Below are 19,767 nucleotides of genomic sequence, written 5' to 3' on the forward strand. Positions count from 1 at the left end.
TACTACATAATTCAATATGTATAATTTTATAGTTTTGATGTCTTCACTATTATTCTACAATGTAGAAAATACGAAATCCTATACGACTTAGTATGGAAAATCTACATCTAACCGGGTCCCTTGCTAGTGTATAGTCAGGAATTCATTTTTTGTGCTATACATTTGAAAGTTACTTTTCTAAATGGTGATGAAAAAAGTACTATTTTGTCTCCAAATTCCTTGCCCCACTTTGTCTGTTTTTGTTTGTTATTAGAACACCCCCTTGGACACCGTTCTGTTTCAAGTATATGCCAAAGATGTAGATGCTGGACTTGCTGCTGTTGTAAAGTACAGCATTGATGAGGTAAGTATTGCTTTTGGACAGAAAGCCGATTTTCTGTACTCATTCATAAGTAAACCTGACTCAAAACATCAACAGTGAACTTAGAACTAAGTTACACCCCCATTAGAACCAAGTTACACCCCCATTAGAACCAAGTGACACCCCCATTAGAACCAAGTTACACCCCCATTAGAACCAAGTTACACCCCCATTAGAACCAAGTTACACCCCCATTAGAACCAAGTTACACCCCCATTAGGACCAAGTGACAACCCCATTAGAACCAAGTTACACCCCCATTAGAACCAAGTTACACCCCCATTAGAACCAAGTTACACCCCCATTAGGACCAAGTGACAACCCCATTAGAACCAAGTTACAACCCCATTAGAACCAAGTTACACCCCCATTAGAACCAAGTTACACCCCCATTAGAACCAAGTTACACCCCCATTAGGACCAAGTGACAACCCCATTAGAACCAAGTTACACCCCCATTAGAACCAAGTTACACCCCCATTAGAACCAAGTTACACCCCCATTAGAACCAAGTTACACCCCCATTATAACCAAGCTACACCCCCATTAGAACCAAGTTACACCCCCATTAGGACCAAGTTACACCCCCATTAGAACCAAGTTACACCCCCATTAGGACCAAGTGACAACCCCATTAGGACCAAGTTACAACCCCATTAGAACCAAGTTACACCCCCATTAGAACCAAGTTACACCCCCATTAGGACCAAGTGACAACCCCATTAGAACCAAGTTACACCCCCATTAGAACCAAGTTACACCCCCATTAGAACCAAGTTACACCCCCATTAGAACCAAGTTACACCCCCATTAGAACCAAGTTACACCCCCATTAGAACCAAGTTACACCCCCATTAGGACCAAGTGACAACCCCATTAGAACCAAGTTACACCCCCATTAGGACCAAGTGACAACCCCATTAGGACCAAGTTACACCCCCATTAGAACCAAGTTACACCCCCATTAGAACCAAGTTACACCCCCATTAGGACCAAGTGACAACCCCATTAGAACCAAGTTACACCCCCATTAGAACCAAGTTACACCCCCATTAGGACCAAGTGACAACCCCATTAGAACCAAGTTACACCCCCATTAGAACCAAGTTACACCCCCATTAGAACCAAGTTACACCCCCATTAGAACCAAGTTACACCCCCATTAGAACCAAGTTACACCCCCATTAGAACCAAGCTACACCCCCATTAGAACCAAGTTACACCCCCATTAGAACCAAGTTACACCCCCATTAGGACCAAGTGACAACCCCATTAGAACCAAGTTACACCCCCATTAGAACCAAGTTACACCCCCATTAGGACCAAGTGACAACCCCATTAGAACCAAGTTACACCCCCATTAGAACCAAGTTACACCCCCATTAGAACCAAGTTACACCCCCATTAGGACCAAGTGACAACCCCATTAGAACCAAGTTACACCCCCATTAGAACCAAGTTACACCCCCATTAGAACCAAGTTACACCCCCATTAGGACCAAGTGACAACCCCATTAGAACCAAGTTACACCCCCATTAGGACCAAGTGACAACCCCATTAGAACCAAGTTACACCCCCATTAGAACCAAGTTACACCCCCATTAGAACCAAGTTACACCCCCATTAGAACCAAGTTACACCCCCATTAGAACCAAGCTACACCCCCATTAGAACCAAGTTACACCCCCATTAGAACCAAGTTACACCCCCATTAGGACCAAGTGACAACCCCATTAGAACCAAGTTACACCCCCATTAGAACCAAGTTACACCCCCATTAGGACCAAGTGACAACCCCATTAGAACCAAGTTACACCCCCATTAGAACCAAGTTACACCCCCATTAGAACCAAGTTACACCCCCATTAGGACCAAGTGACAACCCCATTAGAACCAAGTTACACCCCCATTAGAACCAAGTTACACCCCCATTAGAACCAAGTTACACCCCCATTAGAACCAAGTTACACCCCCATTAGGACCAAGTGACAACCCCATTAGAACCAAGCTACACCCCCATTAGAACCAAGTGACACCCCCATTAGAACCAAGTGACACCCCCATTAGAACCAAGTGACACCCCATTAGAACCAAGTTACACCCCCATTAGAACCAAGTGACACCCCCATTAGAACCAAGTTACACCCCCATTAGGACCAAGTGACAACCCCATTAGAACCAAGTTACACCCCCATTAGAACCAAGTTACACCCCCATTAGAACCAAGCTACACCCCCATTAGAACCAAGTTACACCCCCATTAGAACCAAGCTACACCCCCATTAGAACCAAGCTACACCCCCATTAGAACCAAGTTACACCCCCATTAGAACCAAGTTACACCCCCATTAGAACCAAGCTACACCCCCATTAGAACCAAGTTACACCCCCATTAGAACCAAGTGACACCCCCATTAGGACCAAGTTACACCCCCATTAGAACCAAGTTACACCCCCATTAGAACCAAGTTACACCCCCATTAGAACCAAGTTACACCCCCATTAGAACCAAGTTACACCCCCATTAGGACCAAGTGACAACCCCATTAGAACCAAGTTACACCCCCATTAGAACCAAGTTACACCCCCAACATTAGTCATGTAGCAGATAATAATAAAAGCACTTCCCAACAGACGTTGGGGGAAATTAGGACAGACTATATGCCTTGAGATTGTTATATCAACTCCATGTATTTAAACCTAACTCTCTCCTCGTTTCTAGGCTAGTCCAAGTAATGGACTAAACCATTTTGCTATCAATGAGAATAATGGCGACGTCAAACTGATTCAAAAACTGAATTTTACAAGTTTGAGCACTTTCTATAGGCTGAAGATCACAGCCACTGTAAGTAGCCCATCTCAACACTTCTATTCACTGTTGGATCTTCACTAGTCACTTATTGGAAGCGGTTTTCTGAATTCCTGACTAACAAGCATGTTCTTTCTGGAATTGATCATGTTTTTCGGGGCCCGATTGCGGGATTAATCTGAGAAAATGTCCTATTAAATGTTGTTTTCTGTTTCTGATTGTGTTTCCCCTCACAGGATGGTGGAGGCCCTGTGTATAATGAACCTCTCCCTGTTCATCAAATGAGCCACACTTTTGCCTTCATCACTGTAGTGGACGTCCCAGACATGGATCCAAGGTTTCTAAGTACTCCTTACGCGACTACTGTCACTGAGCATTCTTCTGTGGTGAGTCGGGTGTTGCCAAAATCGGCACTTTCCTTTGAGTTCATAGTTCAACCAACCTCAGAACATCAAACAACGTTCACTTCGTGTTTTCTACCAACAGCTAAGTTCTTTTACAATTGGTTTATTGTTGTTGCTAGTTGCTGTATTGTCGTACACATACATCTTCCTAAATCGATAAACAATTGTAAAAGTAAAGGTATGGACCAATATGGTACCAAATGGTCCATTTTCCCTACTTTGTGTTAGACTTTTGATCAGGGCCATTTACCACTTTTGATCAGGGCCAATTACTACTTTTGATCAGGGCCATTTACTACTTTTGATCAGGGCCATTTACCACTTTTGATCAGGGCCATTTACTACTTTTGATCAGGGCCATTTACCACTTTTGATCAGGGCCATTTACCACTTTTGATCAGGGCCATTTACCACTTTTAATCAGGGCCAATTACTACTTTTTATCAGGGCCAATTATTTTTTATCAGGGCCAATTACTACTTTTGATCAGGTCCAATTACTACTTTTGATCAGGGCCAATTACTACTTTTGATCAGGGCCAATTACTACTTTTTATCAGGGCCAATTACTACTTTTTATCAGGGCCAATTACTACTTTTGATCAGGTCCAATTACTACTTTTGATCAGGACCAATTACTACTTTTGATCAGGGCCAGTTATTTTTGATCAGGGCCATTGACTACTTTTGATCAGGGCCATTGACTACTTTTGATCAGGGCCAATTACTACTTTTGATCAGGGCCAATTATTTTTGATCAGGGCCATTGACTACTTTTGATCTGGGCCAATTACTACTTTTGATCTGGGCCAATTACTACTTTTGAACAGGGCCATTTACTACTTTTTTTATCAGGGCCAATTACTACTTTTGATCAGGGCCATTTACTACTTTTGATCAGGACCATTTACTACTTTTGATCAGGACCAATCACTACTTTTGATCAGGGCCATTTACAACTTTTGATCAGGGCCAATTACTACTTTTGATCAGGGCCAATTACTACTTTTGAACAGGGCCATTTACTACTTTTTTTATCAGGGCCAATTACTACTTTTGATCAGGGCCATTTACTACTTTTTTTATCAGGGCCAATTACTACTTTTGATCAGGGCCATTTACTACTTTTGATCAGGACCATTTACTACTTTTGATCAGGACCAATTACTACTTTTGATCAGGACCAATTACTACTTTTGATCAGGGCCATTTACAACTTTTGATCAGGGCCAATTTCTACTTTTGATCAGGGCCATTTACTACTTTTGATGAGGGCCATTTACCCTTTTTGATCAGGGCCATTTACTACTTTTTATCAGGATTATTTACTAATTTTGATCAGGGCCATTTACTACTTTTGATCAGGGCCAATTTCTACTTTTGATCAGGGCCATTTACTACTTTTGATGAGGGCCATTTACCCTTTTTGATCAGGGCCATTTACTACTTTTTATCAGGATTATTTACTAATTTTGATCAGGGCCATTTACTACTTTTGATCAGGGCCAATTACTACTTTTGATCAGGGCCAATTACTACTTTTGATCAGGGCCATTTACTACATTTGGGGTGCCAAAGGGGACAAAGCCTTTGTTGACGTCAGCCTTTATCTGAACTCTACTGTCTCACTTTCATTTCAGGGCCTGTTTGTGTTTAAAGTGACTGCAATTGATCAGGACACAGGAATCAACGATGACATCACCTACAGCATTGATGGTGAGCATAACTACTTCTCTGAATATCTGCTAATTTCATGTTGTTAGCGGAACATGAGCATAAACGCTGTCCGTTGCCATTGTGCTGACAAGTCTTGAAAAGATAAAGATTTAATTTTTTATTATTCCTAAATTGTTGGAATAAAAATGAAGATTGGACTCTGATATATGTTTTGTTATTTTGCAGGTACCAATGACCTGTTTGACATCACAGCCATTGATGGAATCATATCTGTAAAAAGTGATATTGACAGAGAGGCTTTGTCGGACATCAATTATGTTGTGACCCTTATTGTGACGGTATACTCTTACTGCTTAAACCCTTTACATCATTTCCAAACAGTCATTTATCCAAAGGACAATATTTCATTTCAAGCTGACCTACTGTTAATAAAAACTACAATTCCAGGCAACGGAGGTACATCCAAGTGTCCTGGGGTCTCAAGCCCACACCTCCACTGAGGTCCGCATTACCATCGGTGACATCAACGACAACAAGCCTAAATTTTATGATTGTGGTGTGGAGCCCTGCGTGGAGGCCAGTAGCTTCACGGCCAACATCTTTGAGCACTCCTCCATGGGTGTTCCAGTCAACGACCTCAACATCAAAGCCAAAGATTTGGATCAGGTCAGTCCTTACTAAGAAATAGGGTTGGATCAGGTCAGTCCTTACTAAGAAATAGGGTTGGATCAGGTCAGTCCTTACTAAGAAATAGGGTTGGATCAGGTCAGTACTTACTAAGAAATAGGGTTGGATCAGGTCAGTCCTTACTGAGAAATAGGGTTGGATCAGGTCAGTCCTTACTGAGAAATAGGGTTGGATCAGGTCAGTCTTTACTAAGAAATAGGGTTGGATCAGGTCAGTCCTTACTGAGAAATAGGGTTGGATCAGGTCAGTCCTTACTGAGAAATAGGGTTGGATCAGGTCAGTCCTTACTAGGAAATAGGGTTGGATCAGGTCAGTCCTTACTGAGAAATAGGGTTGGATCAGGTCAGTACTTACTAAGAAATAGGGTTGGATCAGGTCAGTCCTTACTAGGAAATAGGGTTGGATCAGGTCAGTCCTTACTGAGAAATAGGGTTGGATCAGGTCAGTCCTTACTAAGAAATAGGGTTGCAAAAATGTGGAGATTTTTTTTCTGTAACTCTTTGTTGGAAGATTCCCAGAGTTAGGAAGGGGGGGGGGAAGGAATAATGAAAAACAAAATCTGAAATCCTCCAACCAGGATAACTTGAAAATGTACTGGAATTTTGCAACCCTAATCACATAATATATTTTTGTTAATAATAATAATAATAAAAAAACAAAACATCAAAGTTATGTGGGACCTGAGTTTACTCAGGCCAGAAAATTGATCAACATCTGTATTCTGATGTAGGGAGATCGTGGAAAATTCGAATTAAGTCTTGCTGGACCAGACAAGGATGCGTTCAGTGTGTCGCCACAGATTGCCTACTCAGAAAGCCCAGTTCAGATCATGGTCAAGAATTCCCAGGCTGTGGACTACGAGACGAAAACATCAATGGTTGTCCAGGTACGCGTTTCAGATGACAACCTATTCCCTATTTAGTGCACTACTTTTCACCAGGGCCCAATAAGGACCATGGTCAAAAGTAAAGTACTATGTCCACATAATGTGAGAAATGTCTTCACTATAATTGACTGAAACCAAAGACAAACACCATTGTCAAACTAATCAACAACCACCTTGTCATCATAATCATTTAAATACATTTGACAATATTTTTTTCGAAGAAGATGTGTGACAAGTTGATTGAAGATTTCAACCGGACAAACTAAGTGGTTCTGGAGTGTGTCCAATGCCAGAATTATCCTAGCTTAGCTGAAACAGGATTTGTGTAGTGTTAAGACGGCAAGCAAACACACATAGTATCCATTACAAACAGGTCGATTACTTATGCTAAAGGAGATAACGTTGCACCCTTCACACGGTATAGCCAGGTGAAACTGCGGACACGCGAGAGACATTTAAACGGTCTCTGCCAGAACGGTTGCCAAGCTGCAGAACGTGAATAACGACATCGCATGATTAACAGTGCATTGTACCCAAAAAGTATTTGGATTGACGATCCTATCACCATTTTCAAAACCAAAGCTTTTTTGTCTCAAATGGCACTCTCTTCACCAAACAGTGCACAACTTTTAACCTGCTTTTAACCTGTACTGATATTCACCACAAAGTACAACATTCTTACTCTGTCTCGAAAGTCTGTGTTTAAAACTGAGGTAAATCGTGGTTGTTTTCCTGGACAGATTATCGCCAAGGATCCCTCCAATTCAGCAGACTGCTGTTCCACGGCTACAGTCACCATTCAGATTAAAGACATTAATGACAACAGCCCCACGTTCCCCAAAGAAGTCTACAACCTCAAGGTTGATGAGCACAGTCCCAATGGAACCACTGTGGACACGATAACGGTAGGTCCATGTTATTGTTACCATTCTAACAGTAGGTCCATGTTACCATTCTAACGGTAGGTCCATGTTATTGTTACCATTCTAACGGTAGGTCCATGTTATTGTTACCATTCTAACGGTAGGTCCATGTTATTGTTACCATTCTAACAGTAGGTCCATGTTATTGTTACCATTCTAACGGTAGGTCCATGTTACCATTCTAACGGTAGGTCCATGTTATTGTTACCATTCTAACGGTAGGTCCATGTTATTGTTACCATTCTAACAGTAGGTCCATGTTATTGTTACCATTCTAACAGTAGGTCCATGTTATTGTTACCATTCTAACGGTAGGTCCATGTTACCATTCTAACGGTAGGTCCATGTTATTGTTACCATTCTAACAGTAGGTCCATGTTATTGTTACCATTCTAACAGTAGGTCCATGTTATTGTTACCATTCTAACGGTAGGTCCATGTTATTGTTACCATTCTAACGGTAGGTCCATGTTACCATTCTAATGGTAGGTCCATGTTATTGTTACCATTCTAACGGTAGGTCCATGTTATTATTACCATTCTAACGGTAGGTCCATGTTATTATTACCATTCTATCGGTAGGTCCATGTTATTGTTACCATTCTAACGGTAGGTCCATGTTATTATTACCATTCTATCGGTAGGTCCATGTTATTGTTACCATTCTAACGGTAGGTCCATGTTATTTTTACCATTCTAACGGTAGGTCCATGTTATTGTTACCATTCTAACGGTAGGTCCATGTTATTGTTACCATTCTAACGGTAGGTCCATGTTATTGTTACCATTCTAACGGTAGGTCCATGTTATTGTTACCATTCTAACGGTAGGTCCATGTTATTGTTACCATTCTAACGGTAGGTCCATGTTATTGTTACCATTCTAACGGTAGGTCCATGTTACCATTCTAACGGTAGGTCCATGTTATTGTTACCATTCTAACAGTAGGTCCATGTTATTGTTACCATTCTAACAGTAGGTCCATGTTATTGTTACCATTCTAACGGTAGGTCCATGTTATTGTTACCATTCTAACGGTAGGTCCATGTTATTATTACCATTCTAACGGTAGGTCCATGTTATTGTTACCATTCTAACGGTAGGTCCATGTTATTGTTACCATTCTAACGGTAGGTCCATGTTACCATTCTAACGGTAGGTCCATGTTATTGTTACCATTCTAACGGTAGGTCCATGTTATTGTTACCATTCTAACGGTAGGTCCATGTTATTGTTACCATTCTAACAGTAGGTCCATGTTATTGTTACCATTCTAACGGTAGGTCCATGTTATTATTACCATTCTAACAGTAGGTCCATGTTATTGTTACCATTCTAACGGTAGGTCCATGTTACCATTCTAACGGTAGGTCCATGTTATTGTTACCATTCTAACGGTAGGTCCATGTTATTGTTACCATTCTAACGGTAGGTCCATGTTATTGTTACCATTCTAACGGTAGGTCCATGTTACCATTCTAACGGTAGGTCCATGTTATTGTTACCATTCTAACGGTAGGTCCATGTTATTGTTACCATTCTAACGGTAGGTCCATGTTATTGTTACCATTCTAACGGTAGGTCCATGTTACCATTCTAACAGTAGGTCCATGTTATTGTTACCATTCTAACGGTAGGTCCATTATATTGTTTCCATTCTAACGTTAGGTCCATGTTACCATTCTAACGGTAGGTCCATGTTATTGTTACCATTCTAACGGTAGGTCCATGTTACCATTCTAACGGTAGGTCCATGTTATTGTTACCATTCTAACGGTAGGTCCATGTTACCATTCTAACGGTAGGTCCATGTTATTGTTACCATTCTAACGGTAGGTCCATGTTATTGTTACCATTCTAACAGTAGGTCCATGTTATTGTTACCAATGCGCTCTGTGTTTGATTTGAACAGCGTCTTGAAGTATCGAGTGTTAACTCACTCAATCCAGGTCACACTGCTATGTAAATCAAACACACTTGTAATAAAATGTGAATCAAAAGTCCTTTGATTCTTGTTCTTGCCTCTGTTTTTTTTTTTTTTTTTATTGTTGCTGCTAAATGTATTAGGAAGTACAAACACAAAAACTATATTTCTCTCCAGGCAACCGATCCTGACACTATGGATGTTGGTATCATCAGATACAGACTTCTTCCAGACAGCATGTATGTACACTACATATTATTATTACTGTATGCTGTATTGTAATCCATTCCAGGGTTTTCTTATGTTTATATGATACTTCCTTCATTTAGCTTGCTTTATAATAGGCTTTCATACAACATATAACATAAACAATATACAGTATATCAACTTTGATGTTGTCTGACAAGAGGTGCCAAAGTTTGTGAAACGAGACCCAATACATTAGAACTAAATACTAAAAAAGATTTCTGGTTTTCAGACTAAAGTACTTCGATGTGAATGCAATGACGGGGAGGATCTTTGTGACAAACAGCAAACTGATCGATCGAGAGGTCACCTCCCTGTATTCTCCAACTCTGCAAGCAAGAGACCAGGCCAACAACACAGGGAACGCTGTGTTAGAGATCACACTGACAGACGTCAATGACCAGACACCACAGTTCAACAGAGAATCCTACATTGACTATGTGAAAGAGGGCTCAAACCTAAGAATTCAAGTACAGGTCAATATCTGCCTCTATACAAGTGGATTTCAAACCTCTCCTCAAAGACCCCCCAGAACGTTTTAGGATTTAGTTGTAGCCCTGAACTACTTCATCTGATTTACCTAATCAAGGACTTTATTATCAGTTGACAAGATGAATAAGGTGGTGGAATAAACATTGTAAATAAGAAATTGTTCTTAATTGACCCCTGTATAAATAAAAAATAAAAACATGGAACGCCTGAGGATCGGTTTGAAAACCCCCTCTACACCACGGGTGTCAAACTCATTCCATGGAGGGCTGAGAGTTTCCAGGTTATCACTCCTTCCTTGTGCTCATTTGATCAATGAAGGTCACTGATTAGTTAGGAACTCCCCTCACCTGCTTGTCCAAGACTTCATTTTGACAAAGATTGAAAGGAAATAACAACACCCAGCAGCCACTGGGCCCTCCATGGAATGAGTTTGAGACCCCTGCTCTACACACAGTAACCAAAGGGTTAAAACTGCTCTACAGCTGACCCTTATGCAACTCTATGGCAGACCCGTAGACCCGAAAAATTCTAGTAACTTTCCAAAAATTCACAGTTTAAAAAAAAATCCAGGTCAGAGGATTCCAGATTTCCTGCTTATTCTGTACTGAATTCCAGGAATCTTCCAGGAATTTGGGGGAAAGTTACCAGAATTTTGCTACCTAGGTAGACCTCTGTGCTGCTTCTAGTTGTTGGTGATTTTTTCCTTCTTCTCGTTTGCAGGCTACTGACAGAGATGAGCCGCCCAACAGCGAGATTGTGTATGGAATAGTTAGCAGTGACTACAGTGCCAAATTCACCATTGACCCCACCACAGGCTGGTTGGAGAACAAAGGCCCGCTAGACAGAGAGGCCATGCAGTCCAAGGATAATGGGCAGGTTCAGTTAAATGTGACAGCAACTGACAAAGGCAGTCCACCACTGTCCACCTGGGTGCCAGTCATCATCAATGTGGAGGTAAGATCACTGTCCATCCCTCACAAACCTTTGACAAGTGCACAGACAGGATGTATTGGTACCTGGGCCCATATTCACAAAGCGTCTCAGAGTAGGACTGTTGATCTATGATCAGATCCCCCTTGGCAGCTCTGTTACTAGATCCTAAACAACTTTGCATTTATGTTTTATTAAAAAAAAATATATAATCTTACATTATTAGCCCAGAAAGTGTTTTGCGTTATTACGTACAGATGGAAATAACTTCTGGATATCAGAGCGGCAGTAACTCACCAGCATTCCGACCAGAAATACGACTTTCCCGAATTGGATCCTTTGTTCGTACTCCCCAATTCAATTTAACTTATCCCTGAGGCTGTTTCAAGACTCCGCCAGCAGAGAAGAGGTATTCAGAGTGGACTTCTAGTCTGTCTCAGGAGGCGTGCACACCATCCACTGATCCGAATATATTTCTCGCTAATGTTCAGCGCCTGGACAATAAAGTAGACGAGTTCAGGGTGAGGATCTCCTTCAAGAGAGACATAAGGGACTGTAACATACTCTGTTTCACAAAATCATGGTTCTCACCGGATATACTGTCCCCGTCCATACAGCCAGCTTGGTTCTTAGTACATTGTGCAAATAGGAATAAAGAACTCTACGGGAAAATGAAAAGCATAGGTGTATGTTTTATGATTAACTACTCATTGTGTGATTGTGGTAATGTACAGGAACTCAAGTCCTTTTGTTCACCCAACCTAGAATACCTCACAATCAAATGCCGACCGCATTACCTCCCAAGAGAGCTGTGTATATCCCCCTCAAGGAACTACACTGGACTTTGTGCAAACTGGAAACCACATATCCTGAGGCCACATTTATTGTAGCTGGGGATTTTAACCTGTCTGGGCTAGGGGGCAGTATTTTCACGGCCGGATGAAAAACGTACCCAATTTAAACAGGTTACTACTCTGGCCCAGAAACTAGAATATGCATATTATTAGTAGATTTGGATAGAAAACACTCTGAAGTTTCTAAAACTGTTTGAATGGTGTCTGTGAGTATAACAGAACTCATATGGCAGGCAAAAACCTGAGAAAAAGTCAACCAGGAAGTGGAGGATCTGAGAATTGTAGTTCTTCTTTCTGGTCCCTTTCGAAACTACAGTATCTGTGGGGTTACGTTGCACTTCCTAAGGCTTCCATTGGCTGTCAAAAGCCTTCAGAAAGTGGTTTGAGCATTCTCCTGTCACTGGGCAGATAATAGGAGCTCAGTTACTGAGTGGACTGCCTGGCAACAAAGGGATTGGATATGCTCAATCCAGCGAGCGCGCTGTTCCTTCTTTTTCTCCTTGAATGAATACGCTATTGTCCGGTTGGAATATTATCGCAATTTTACGTTAAAAATACCATAAAGATTGATTTTAAACAGCGTTTGACATGCTTCTAAGTACGGTAATGGAACATTTTGACTGTTCGTCTCTGGTACCGTGCTCGCGCGTTATGCCTTTGGATAGTGCTCTGAACGCACGAACAAAACGGAGGTATTTGGACATAAATATGGATTATTTAGAACAAAAACAACGTTTCTTGTGGAAGTAGCAGTCCTGGGAGTGCATTCTGACGAAGATCAGCAAAGGTAAGAGAATATTTGTAATACTAATTCTGAGTTTAGGTTGCCCCGAACTTGGCGGGTATCTGTATAGCTTTCTGTGATGGCGAGCTATGTACTCAGAATATTGAAAAATGTGCTTTCTCCATAAAGCTATTTTAAAATCTGACACAGCGGTTGCATCCAGGAGTAGTCTATCTATAATTCTTTAAATAATTGTTATATATTTTGTCAACGTTTATGATGAGTATTTTTGTAAATTGATGTGCACTTCGCCGGAAGTTTTGGTGGGAATACATTTTCTGAACATCACGCGCCAATGTAAAATGCTGTTTTTGGATATAAATATGAACTTTATCGAACAAAACACACATGTATTGTGTAACATGATGTCCTAGGAATGTCATCTGATGAAGATCGTCAAAGGTTAGTGCTTCATTTAGCTGTGTTTTGGGTTTTATTGACACATGTCCTTGCTTGGAAAATGGCTGTGTGATTATTTTTGTCTATGTACTCTCCTAACATAATCTAATGTTTTGCTTTCTCTGTAAAGCCTTTTTGAAATCGGACAATATGGTTACATCAAGGAGAAGTGTATCTTTAAAATGGTGTAAAATAGTTGTATGTTTGAGAAAGTTCAATTATGACATTTTTGTTGTTTGTGAATTTGCCGCCCTGATATTTCACTGACTGTGTCCCGCAGGTGGGACACTAGCGTCCCACGTAGCCCATAGAAGTTAACAAAGCAGTTCTGAGGAAAACGCTACCGAAGTTCTATCATTGACTGTAGTACTTGCACTTCAAAAACTCTCGACCACTGTCACTCTCCCTTCCGGGATGGCTACAAGGCCCTCCCCTCCCTCCCTTCGGCAAATCAGATCACGACTCCTCCCTTCAAACAGGAAATACCCATTCTAAGGTCTATTCAACGCTGGTCTTACCAATTGGAATCCATGCCTCAAGATTGTTTTGATCACGCAGACTGGGATATGTTCTAGGTAGCCTCTGAGAATAACATTGATGTATACACAGACACGGTGACCAAGTTCATAAGGAAGTTTATGGGGGATGTTGTTCCCACTGTGACGATTAAAACCTACCCAAACCAAAAAACTGTGGGACATTTTAAGCGTGTTGACCCTCGCAAGGCTGCAGGAACAGACGGCATCCCTAGCCACGCCCTCAGAGCATGCGCAGACCAGCTGGCTGGAGTGTTTACGAACATATTCAATCTCTCCCTATCCCAGTCTGCTGTCCCCACTTGCTTCAAGATGTCCACCATTGTTCCTGTACCCAAGGTGGCAAAGATTTCTGAACTAAATAGCACTCACTTCTGTCATCATGAAGTGCTTTTAGAGGCTTGTTAAGGATCATATCACCTCTACCTTACCTGACACCCTAGACCCACGGCATTTTGCAATAGATCCACAGACGATGCAATCGCCATCGCACTGCACTCTGCCCTATCCCATCTGGACAAGAGGAATACCTATGTAAGAATGCTGTTCATTCACTAGAGCTCAACCTTCAACAGCATAGTACCCTCCAAGCTCATCATTAAGCTTGGGACCCTGGGTCTGAACTCCGCCCTATGCAACTGGATCCTGTACTTCCTGATGGGCCGCCCACAGGTGGTAGAAAGTAGGATACAACACCTCCACTATGCTGATCCTCGACACAGAGACCCCACAAGGGTGCGTGCTCAGTCCCCTCCTGTACTCCTTTGTCACCCATGATGGTGTGGCCACGCACGCCTCCAAACTCAATCATCAAGTTTGAAGACAACACAACAGCGGTAGGCCTGATTATCAACAACAACGAGACAGCCTACAGGGAGGAGGTGAGGGCCCTGGCAGAGTGGTGAAGGAAATATAGACCTCTACCTCAACGTCACCAAAATGAAGGAGCTGATCGTGGACTTCAGGAGACAGCAGAGCGAGCATGCTCCCATCCACATTGACAGGACCGCAGTGGAGAAGGTGAAAAGCTTCAAGTTCCTCAGCGTACACATCACTGACGAAATGGTCCACCCACACAGACAGTGTGGTGAAGAAGGCGCAACTGTGCCTCTTCAACCTCAGGATGCTGAATAAATTTAGCGTGGCCCCTAAGACCCTCACAAACTTTCACAGATGCACCATTGAAAGAATCCTGTCAGGCTGTATCACTGCCCGCAACCACGGGCTCTCCAGAGGGTGGTGTGGTCTGCCCAAAGCATCACTGGGGGTAAACTACTTGCCCTCCAGGACACCTACAGCACCCAAAGGCCCAAAAAATCATCAAGGACATCAACCACCTGAGCCATGCCCTGTTCACCCTGCTATCATCCAAATGTCGAAGTCAGTAAAGGTGCATCAAAGCAGGGACCGAGAGACTGAAAAACAGCTTCTAATACAAGGCAATCTGATTGTTAAATAGCCATCACTAGCCGGCTTCCACCCAGTACCCTGACCTGAACTTAGTCAGTGTCACCAGCCTACTACCAGCTGTTTACTCTTCCATGCACCTTAGAGACTGCTGCCCTATGAACATACACGCTTTAATAATGGAACACTGGTCACATTGATAATGTTTATTTAAAAAAAAAAAAAAAATCTTTTTTTATGTTTACATGCTGTTTTACTAATTTCATATGCATATACTGCATATACTGTATTGTAGTCAAGGCCATCCTATTCAACTATTCAACTATTGCTGTATCTACAGTGCATTTGGAAAGTATTTAGACCCCTTGACTTTTTCCACATTTTGTTGCGTTACATTGTTCTAATATTATATATTTCTTAATTCCACTTGTGTACTTTTAGATTTGTGTGTATTGTTTTGACTCGTTAGATATTACTGTACTGTTGGAGCTAGGAACACAAGCATTTTGCTACACCCACAATAACATCTGCTAAATATGTGTGTGTGTGTGTGCGACCAATAAAATATGATTTTATTAGACTTTTATACTGATCCTCGATCACCATTCTTAATCTGAGAAGCTTTATGCATATGGACCCAGACCTTGTATCTAATTTTCGACTGGATAGACCTTTTCGACAGATTGTTTAATGTGTAAGTGTGTCTTCTTGACGTGATCAGAAGTAAGAGGAAGGCTTCCGTTCCTTGTATCTTTGTCACCTTCGTGAACATAAATTGTAAAGCTTCACTGGTCTTCTACTTTCCAACCTAGGATATCAACGACAACACACCGAAGTTTCGAAAAGCTTCTTACAAATTCTCAGTGGAGGAGGGGAAGAAAGGTAAGCACATGTTTGTTTTTGTTGAATTCAGACATTTTGCCGCCATTTTACCCTCATTCAAATTTAGAGGGAGGATGTGGTTAAGTCCCTACTTCTCCTCAGAAAAACATTGATCATCGCCTCAAACATAAGCTATCTCCCGCCCCCCCCAAAAAAACATGCCTCTCGTCACTTACCATGCCGTCATTGTGGAATTTGTTCTTAACTGACTTGCTTGGTTGATAATAAACCTTTAATAACAAAACATCTCAGCTAATCATGAATTCAACAACCTGAGGCCGTCTCTTTCTGTCTTTCTCTAACAGCTGAATTTGTGGGCTCCGTCCAGGCAGTGGATTTGGACCAAACTATCGACCACAACCGCATCTCCTTCAGCATCATCAGCGGAAGCTTTGGCCAATTCATCATCCGAACCTTCAACGACGAACCCGATGGTTACATCGGTAACATCACGGTCGACCCGGACATCGAGCTAGACTACGAGAGCAGCTTCAATACCTTCAGCCTGGATGTGGAGGCCATGGACCTGGGATCGAGGAAGGACACTGTAAAAGTGGAGGTGATTGTGGTGGATGTGAATGACGAGAGGCCTGAGTTCAAGCTCGTCGCCCCGTTGTACATAAAGGAAAACACCACTATCACTGGAGTCGTGGGGAGTTTTAATGGGGTGGACCTGGACAAGAATCACTCTCTGGTCTACCAGCTGGTCTCCACTAAGTGCCGCTGTAACGGCTCCCTGACTCTCGGACCCTGCCCAGAGGACTGGTTCAACCTGGAGCCCACAGGAAAGATCATGCTCAACGAGGAGTTTGTGATCGACTTTGAGAAGTGTGACCTGGTTGAGCTGGAGGCCCAGGTGGTGGATGAGTTCACCCAGAAAGGGGAAAACAACAGCGCAACACCAGGTCGGTTCAACTGGGTTTGATCGGGTACCTCTGTTTGGTTCTAGCTCTGTTTGGGCTGTAAAATTCCCAGGTTGAAAGATTCCCTGGAAAAGACTCTGGGGATGAGGCGGGAATAAGCAGGAACTCCAAGAATCCTGCAACTGGGATTTTTTTGGAAAATCTTGGGAATGTTACCAGAAATTTGTAACCCTATTTTGTAACATTACTACCGTTAATATGTACGTTTGTAACTTTAATATCTTTCAATGTATTCTAACAATTCAAATAAATTTCAGGGCTCATTGTGATCAACATCGACGACATCAATGACAATGCCCCTGCTTTCGATACAACAGATTCCTTATATGGTAAATATGTTTCTAAACTTCAGCACGTTGTATGGTAAATCTGAATATCTGTATTTTTTTTTATATATATATGATAATTCATTTATTTTATGATATTAATTTATATAGCTACAGATTGACTTAACAGTGTTCTTACCTACCGTACCCTCTCTACAGTTGTGGTGTCAGAGACTGCCTCTGTAGGCTCAGTAATCGCCAGTGTCACTGTGAGTATAACTGTGTAAAATGGACAACGTCATTTATTTTTCTATTTGATAAGGTATAGCAAAACAAGTGCCGGGCCTGGGGGCGGACATCTCCTTTGTTTTTTTGAATCTCAAAATGTAGTTTTAAAGGTAGACTTAGCAATATGCCATCATTATACATAGTGGGACAGCTGTATGCTATGCAGATTTTTTTTTTAACATTTCAATCGAATATAAAGTATACCATTTAATACATTTAATACATTTAACTTGACGACTTGCCGCGATATGAGTTGTTATGAATTCCAGTCTTCCTTTTTTTTCCCCCTTTCCATATAGGCTACAGACCGTGATTCCGGGAAAAATAGGCAAATGACATTTTCGATAGCAAGTATACAATTCAGGGATGACGTCAACAATAAAACGACCGACTTGGGTAGTCGAGTGTTTCGAGTTGTCACCACACAGGAAGACGATAAATACGTCGGAAATATTCAGTGAGTATATAAATGCTGTCCGGGCAAGTCATATTTTAATTTCTGATTTCACTATAATTAATAGCCATTAAGAAACACAATGATTTTGTTAGGTTTTATGCTGTTAGTTGACACTATTGCAATGGATGAGGTAGATACATCGAAAATGACTTACAGAAGAATAACAGGTCTTTTTAAACTTTGTAGGAACGTCGAAGTGCTAAATATCAATGTTAAAGGTAAGTATTTGGTGACAGTTGGGGCAGCTAACACTGAAGAACCGAAACTCTTCTCTGAAACCAAACTGGAGGTAGGTGTAAAACTTACCGTGATTCATACAAAAAAGGTGAATTGATGGTTGCTTTAGTGAACATATTTCATTCTGTGATGGCTCTTACTGTTCTCTGTTACCGTCTGTCTGTCTGTCTGTCTGTCTGTCTGTCTGTCTGTCTGTCTGTCTGTCTGTCTGTCTGTCTGTCTGTCTGTCTGTCTGTCTGTCTGTCTGTCTGTCTGTCTGTCTGTCTGAGTAACACTTTCTTTCATGTTCCCCTCTCCAGATCTTCACAGTTGACAAGAGCTTAAAAGTCGAGCTTTTGTTTTCAAAGACAGTGGGTGAAGTTCAAGCGGCCCAAAGTCAGATTGTACTGTAAGAGATCTTTCTTTACTGCATATATTAACTACATAACATATATAGCATAATAATGTACTAACTTAATAAACTACAATTTTTCTTTTTGTATTTGTTCATTTGTACGTTTAACAATGAATGTGGCTGTACCTATAGGATGATTTTCAGATTGAGGTTATGTTGGCCATCCCTGTTGACAAGTGTTTTAACCACAGCATGGGGTAATACATGAATTCATTAACTTTATACATTTTTCCTATGCAGGCTTCTAACCGCAGCAACACAGACGAAAGTGGAAGTAGTTAAGATTAGGGCTGATTCAGGAAGTACGGAAATCAGGTAATAAAAATCACACGACTACCAGGATTCCGGTCAATTCCACTTCAATTCCAGTCCATTCAGAAAGTAAACCAAATTGAAATTCCACATATTTCCTCATTTAAAACCATTGCTGGGAATTGGAATTGGAATTTCAGTGTACTTCCAAAAAATGTACTGGAATTGAAATGTAATTGACTCCAAGCCTGACTACTACATACCAATGTTTTTCTTCTTCTCTCTGTTGATGAAAGCCTCCAGGTGATGCTCACTTTACTACAGGAAATGAATAGAGCACCGTTCATTTCAGTATCATTCAATGTGTGTGTGTGTGTGTGTGTGTGTGTGTGTGTGTGTGTGTGTGTGTGTGTGTGTGTGTGTGTGTGTGTGTGTGTGTGTGTGTGTGTGTGTGTGTGTGTGTGTGTGTGTGTGTGTGTCTATGTGTGTGTGATCTGTAGATCTGTGTCACTGCTCAAGTAGTTTAGAAATACATAATAGATACTGCTCAAAAAAATAAAGGGAACACTTAAACAACACATCCTAGATCTGAATGAAAGAAATAATCTTATTAAATACTTTTTTCTTTACATAGTTGAATGTGCTGACAACAAAATCACACAAAAATAATCAATGGAAATCCAATTTATCAACCCATGGAGGTCTGGATTTGGAGTCACACTCAAAATTAAAGTGGAAAACCACACTAC

General features: G+C 41.4%; 1 protein-coding gene across 2 annotated transcripts in view; it reads left to right on the forward strand.

Annotated features, from left to right (window-relative positions):
- The window catches only part of cdhr2 (cadherin related family member 2), a 45,737-nt gene that overhangs the window by 9,721 nt on the left and 16,249 nt on the right, over positions 1-19,767 (forward strand). For both annotated transcript variants that reach the window (XM_045717821.2, XM_045717822.2), the window contains exons 7-25: positions 254-343; positions 3,085-3,207; positions 3,408-3,557; positions 5,215-5,290; positions 5,477-5,589; positions 5,699-5,917; positions 6,669-6,824; positions 7,565-7,729; positions 9,849-9,910; positions 10,150-10,393; positions 11,130-11,363; positions 16,132-16,201; positions 16,507-17,106; positions 17,382-17,453; positions 17,610-17,659; positions 17,978-18,135; positions 18,322-18,424; positions 18,672-18,760; positions 19,007-19,081. In XM_045717821.2, the coding sequence (XP_045573777.2) occupies positions 254-343; positions 3,085-3,207; positions 3,408-3,557; positions 5,215-5,290; positions 5,477-5,589; positions 5,699-5,917; positions 6,669-6,824; positions 7,565-7,729; positions 9,849-9,910; positions 10,150-10,393; positions 11,130-11,363; positions 16,132-16,201; positions 16,507-17,106; positions 17,382-17,453; positions 17,610-17,659; positions 17,978-18,135; positions 18,322-18,424; positions 18,672-18,760; positions 19,007-19,081 (2,849 nt within the window). The remainder of the gene's footprint in view (positions 1-253; positions 344-3,084; positions 3,208-3,407; positions 3,558-5,214; positions 5,291-5,476; positions 5,590-5,698; positions 5,918-6,668; positions 6,825-7,564; positions 7,730-9,848; positions 9,911-10,149; positions 10,394-11,129; positions 11,364-16,131; positions 16,202-16,506; positions 17,107-17,381; positions 17,454-17,609; positions 17,660-17,977; positions 18,136-18,321; positions 18,425-18,671; positions 18,761-19,006; positions 19,082-19,767) is intronic.

The sequence above is a fragment of the Salmo salar genome, chromosome 05, assembly GCF_965601325.2.
Source record: "Salmo salar chromosome 05, fSalSal1, whole genome shotgun sequence".
NCBI classification, from domain to species: domain Eukaryota; kingdom Metazoa; phylum Chordata; class Actinopteri; order Salmoniformes; family Salmonidae; genus Salmo; species Salmo salar.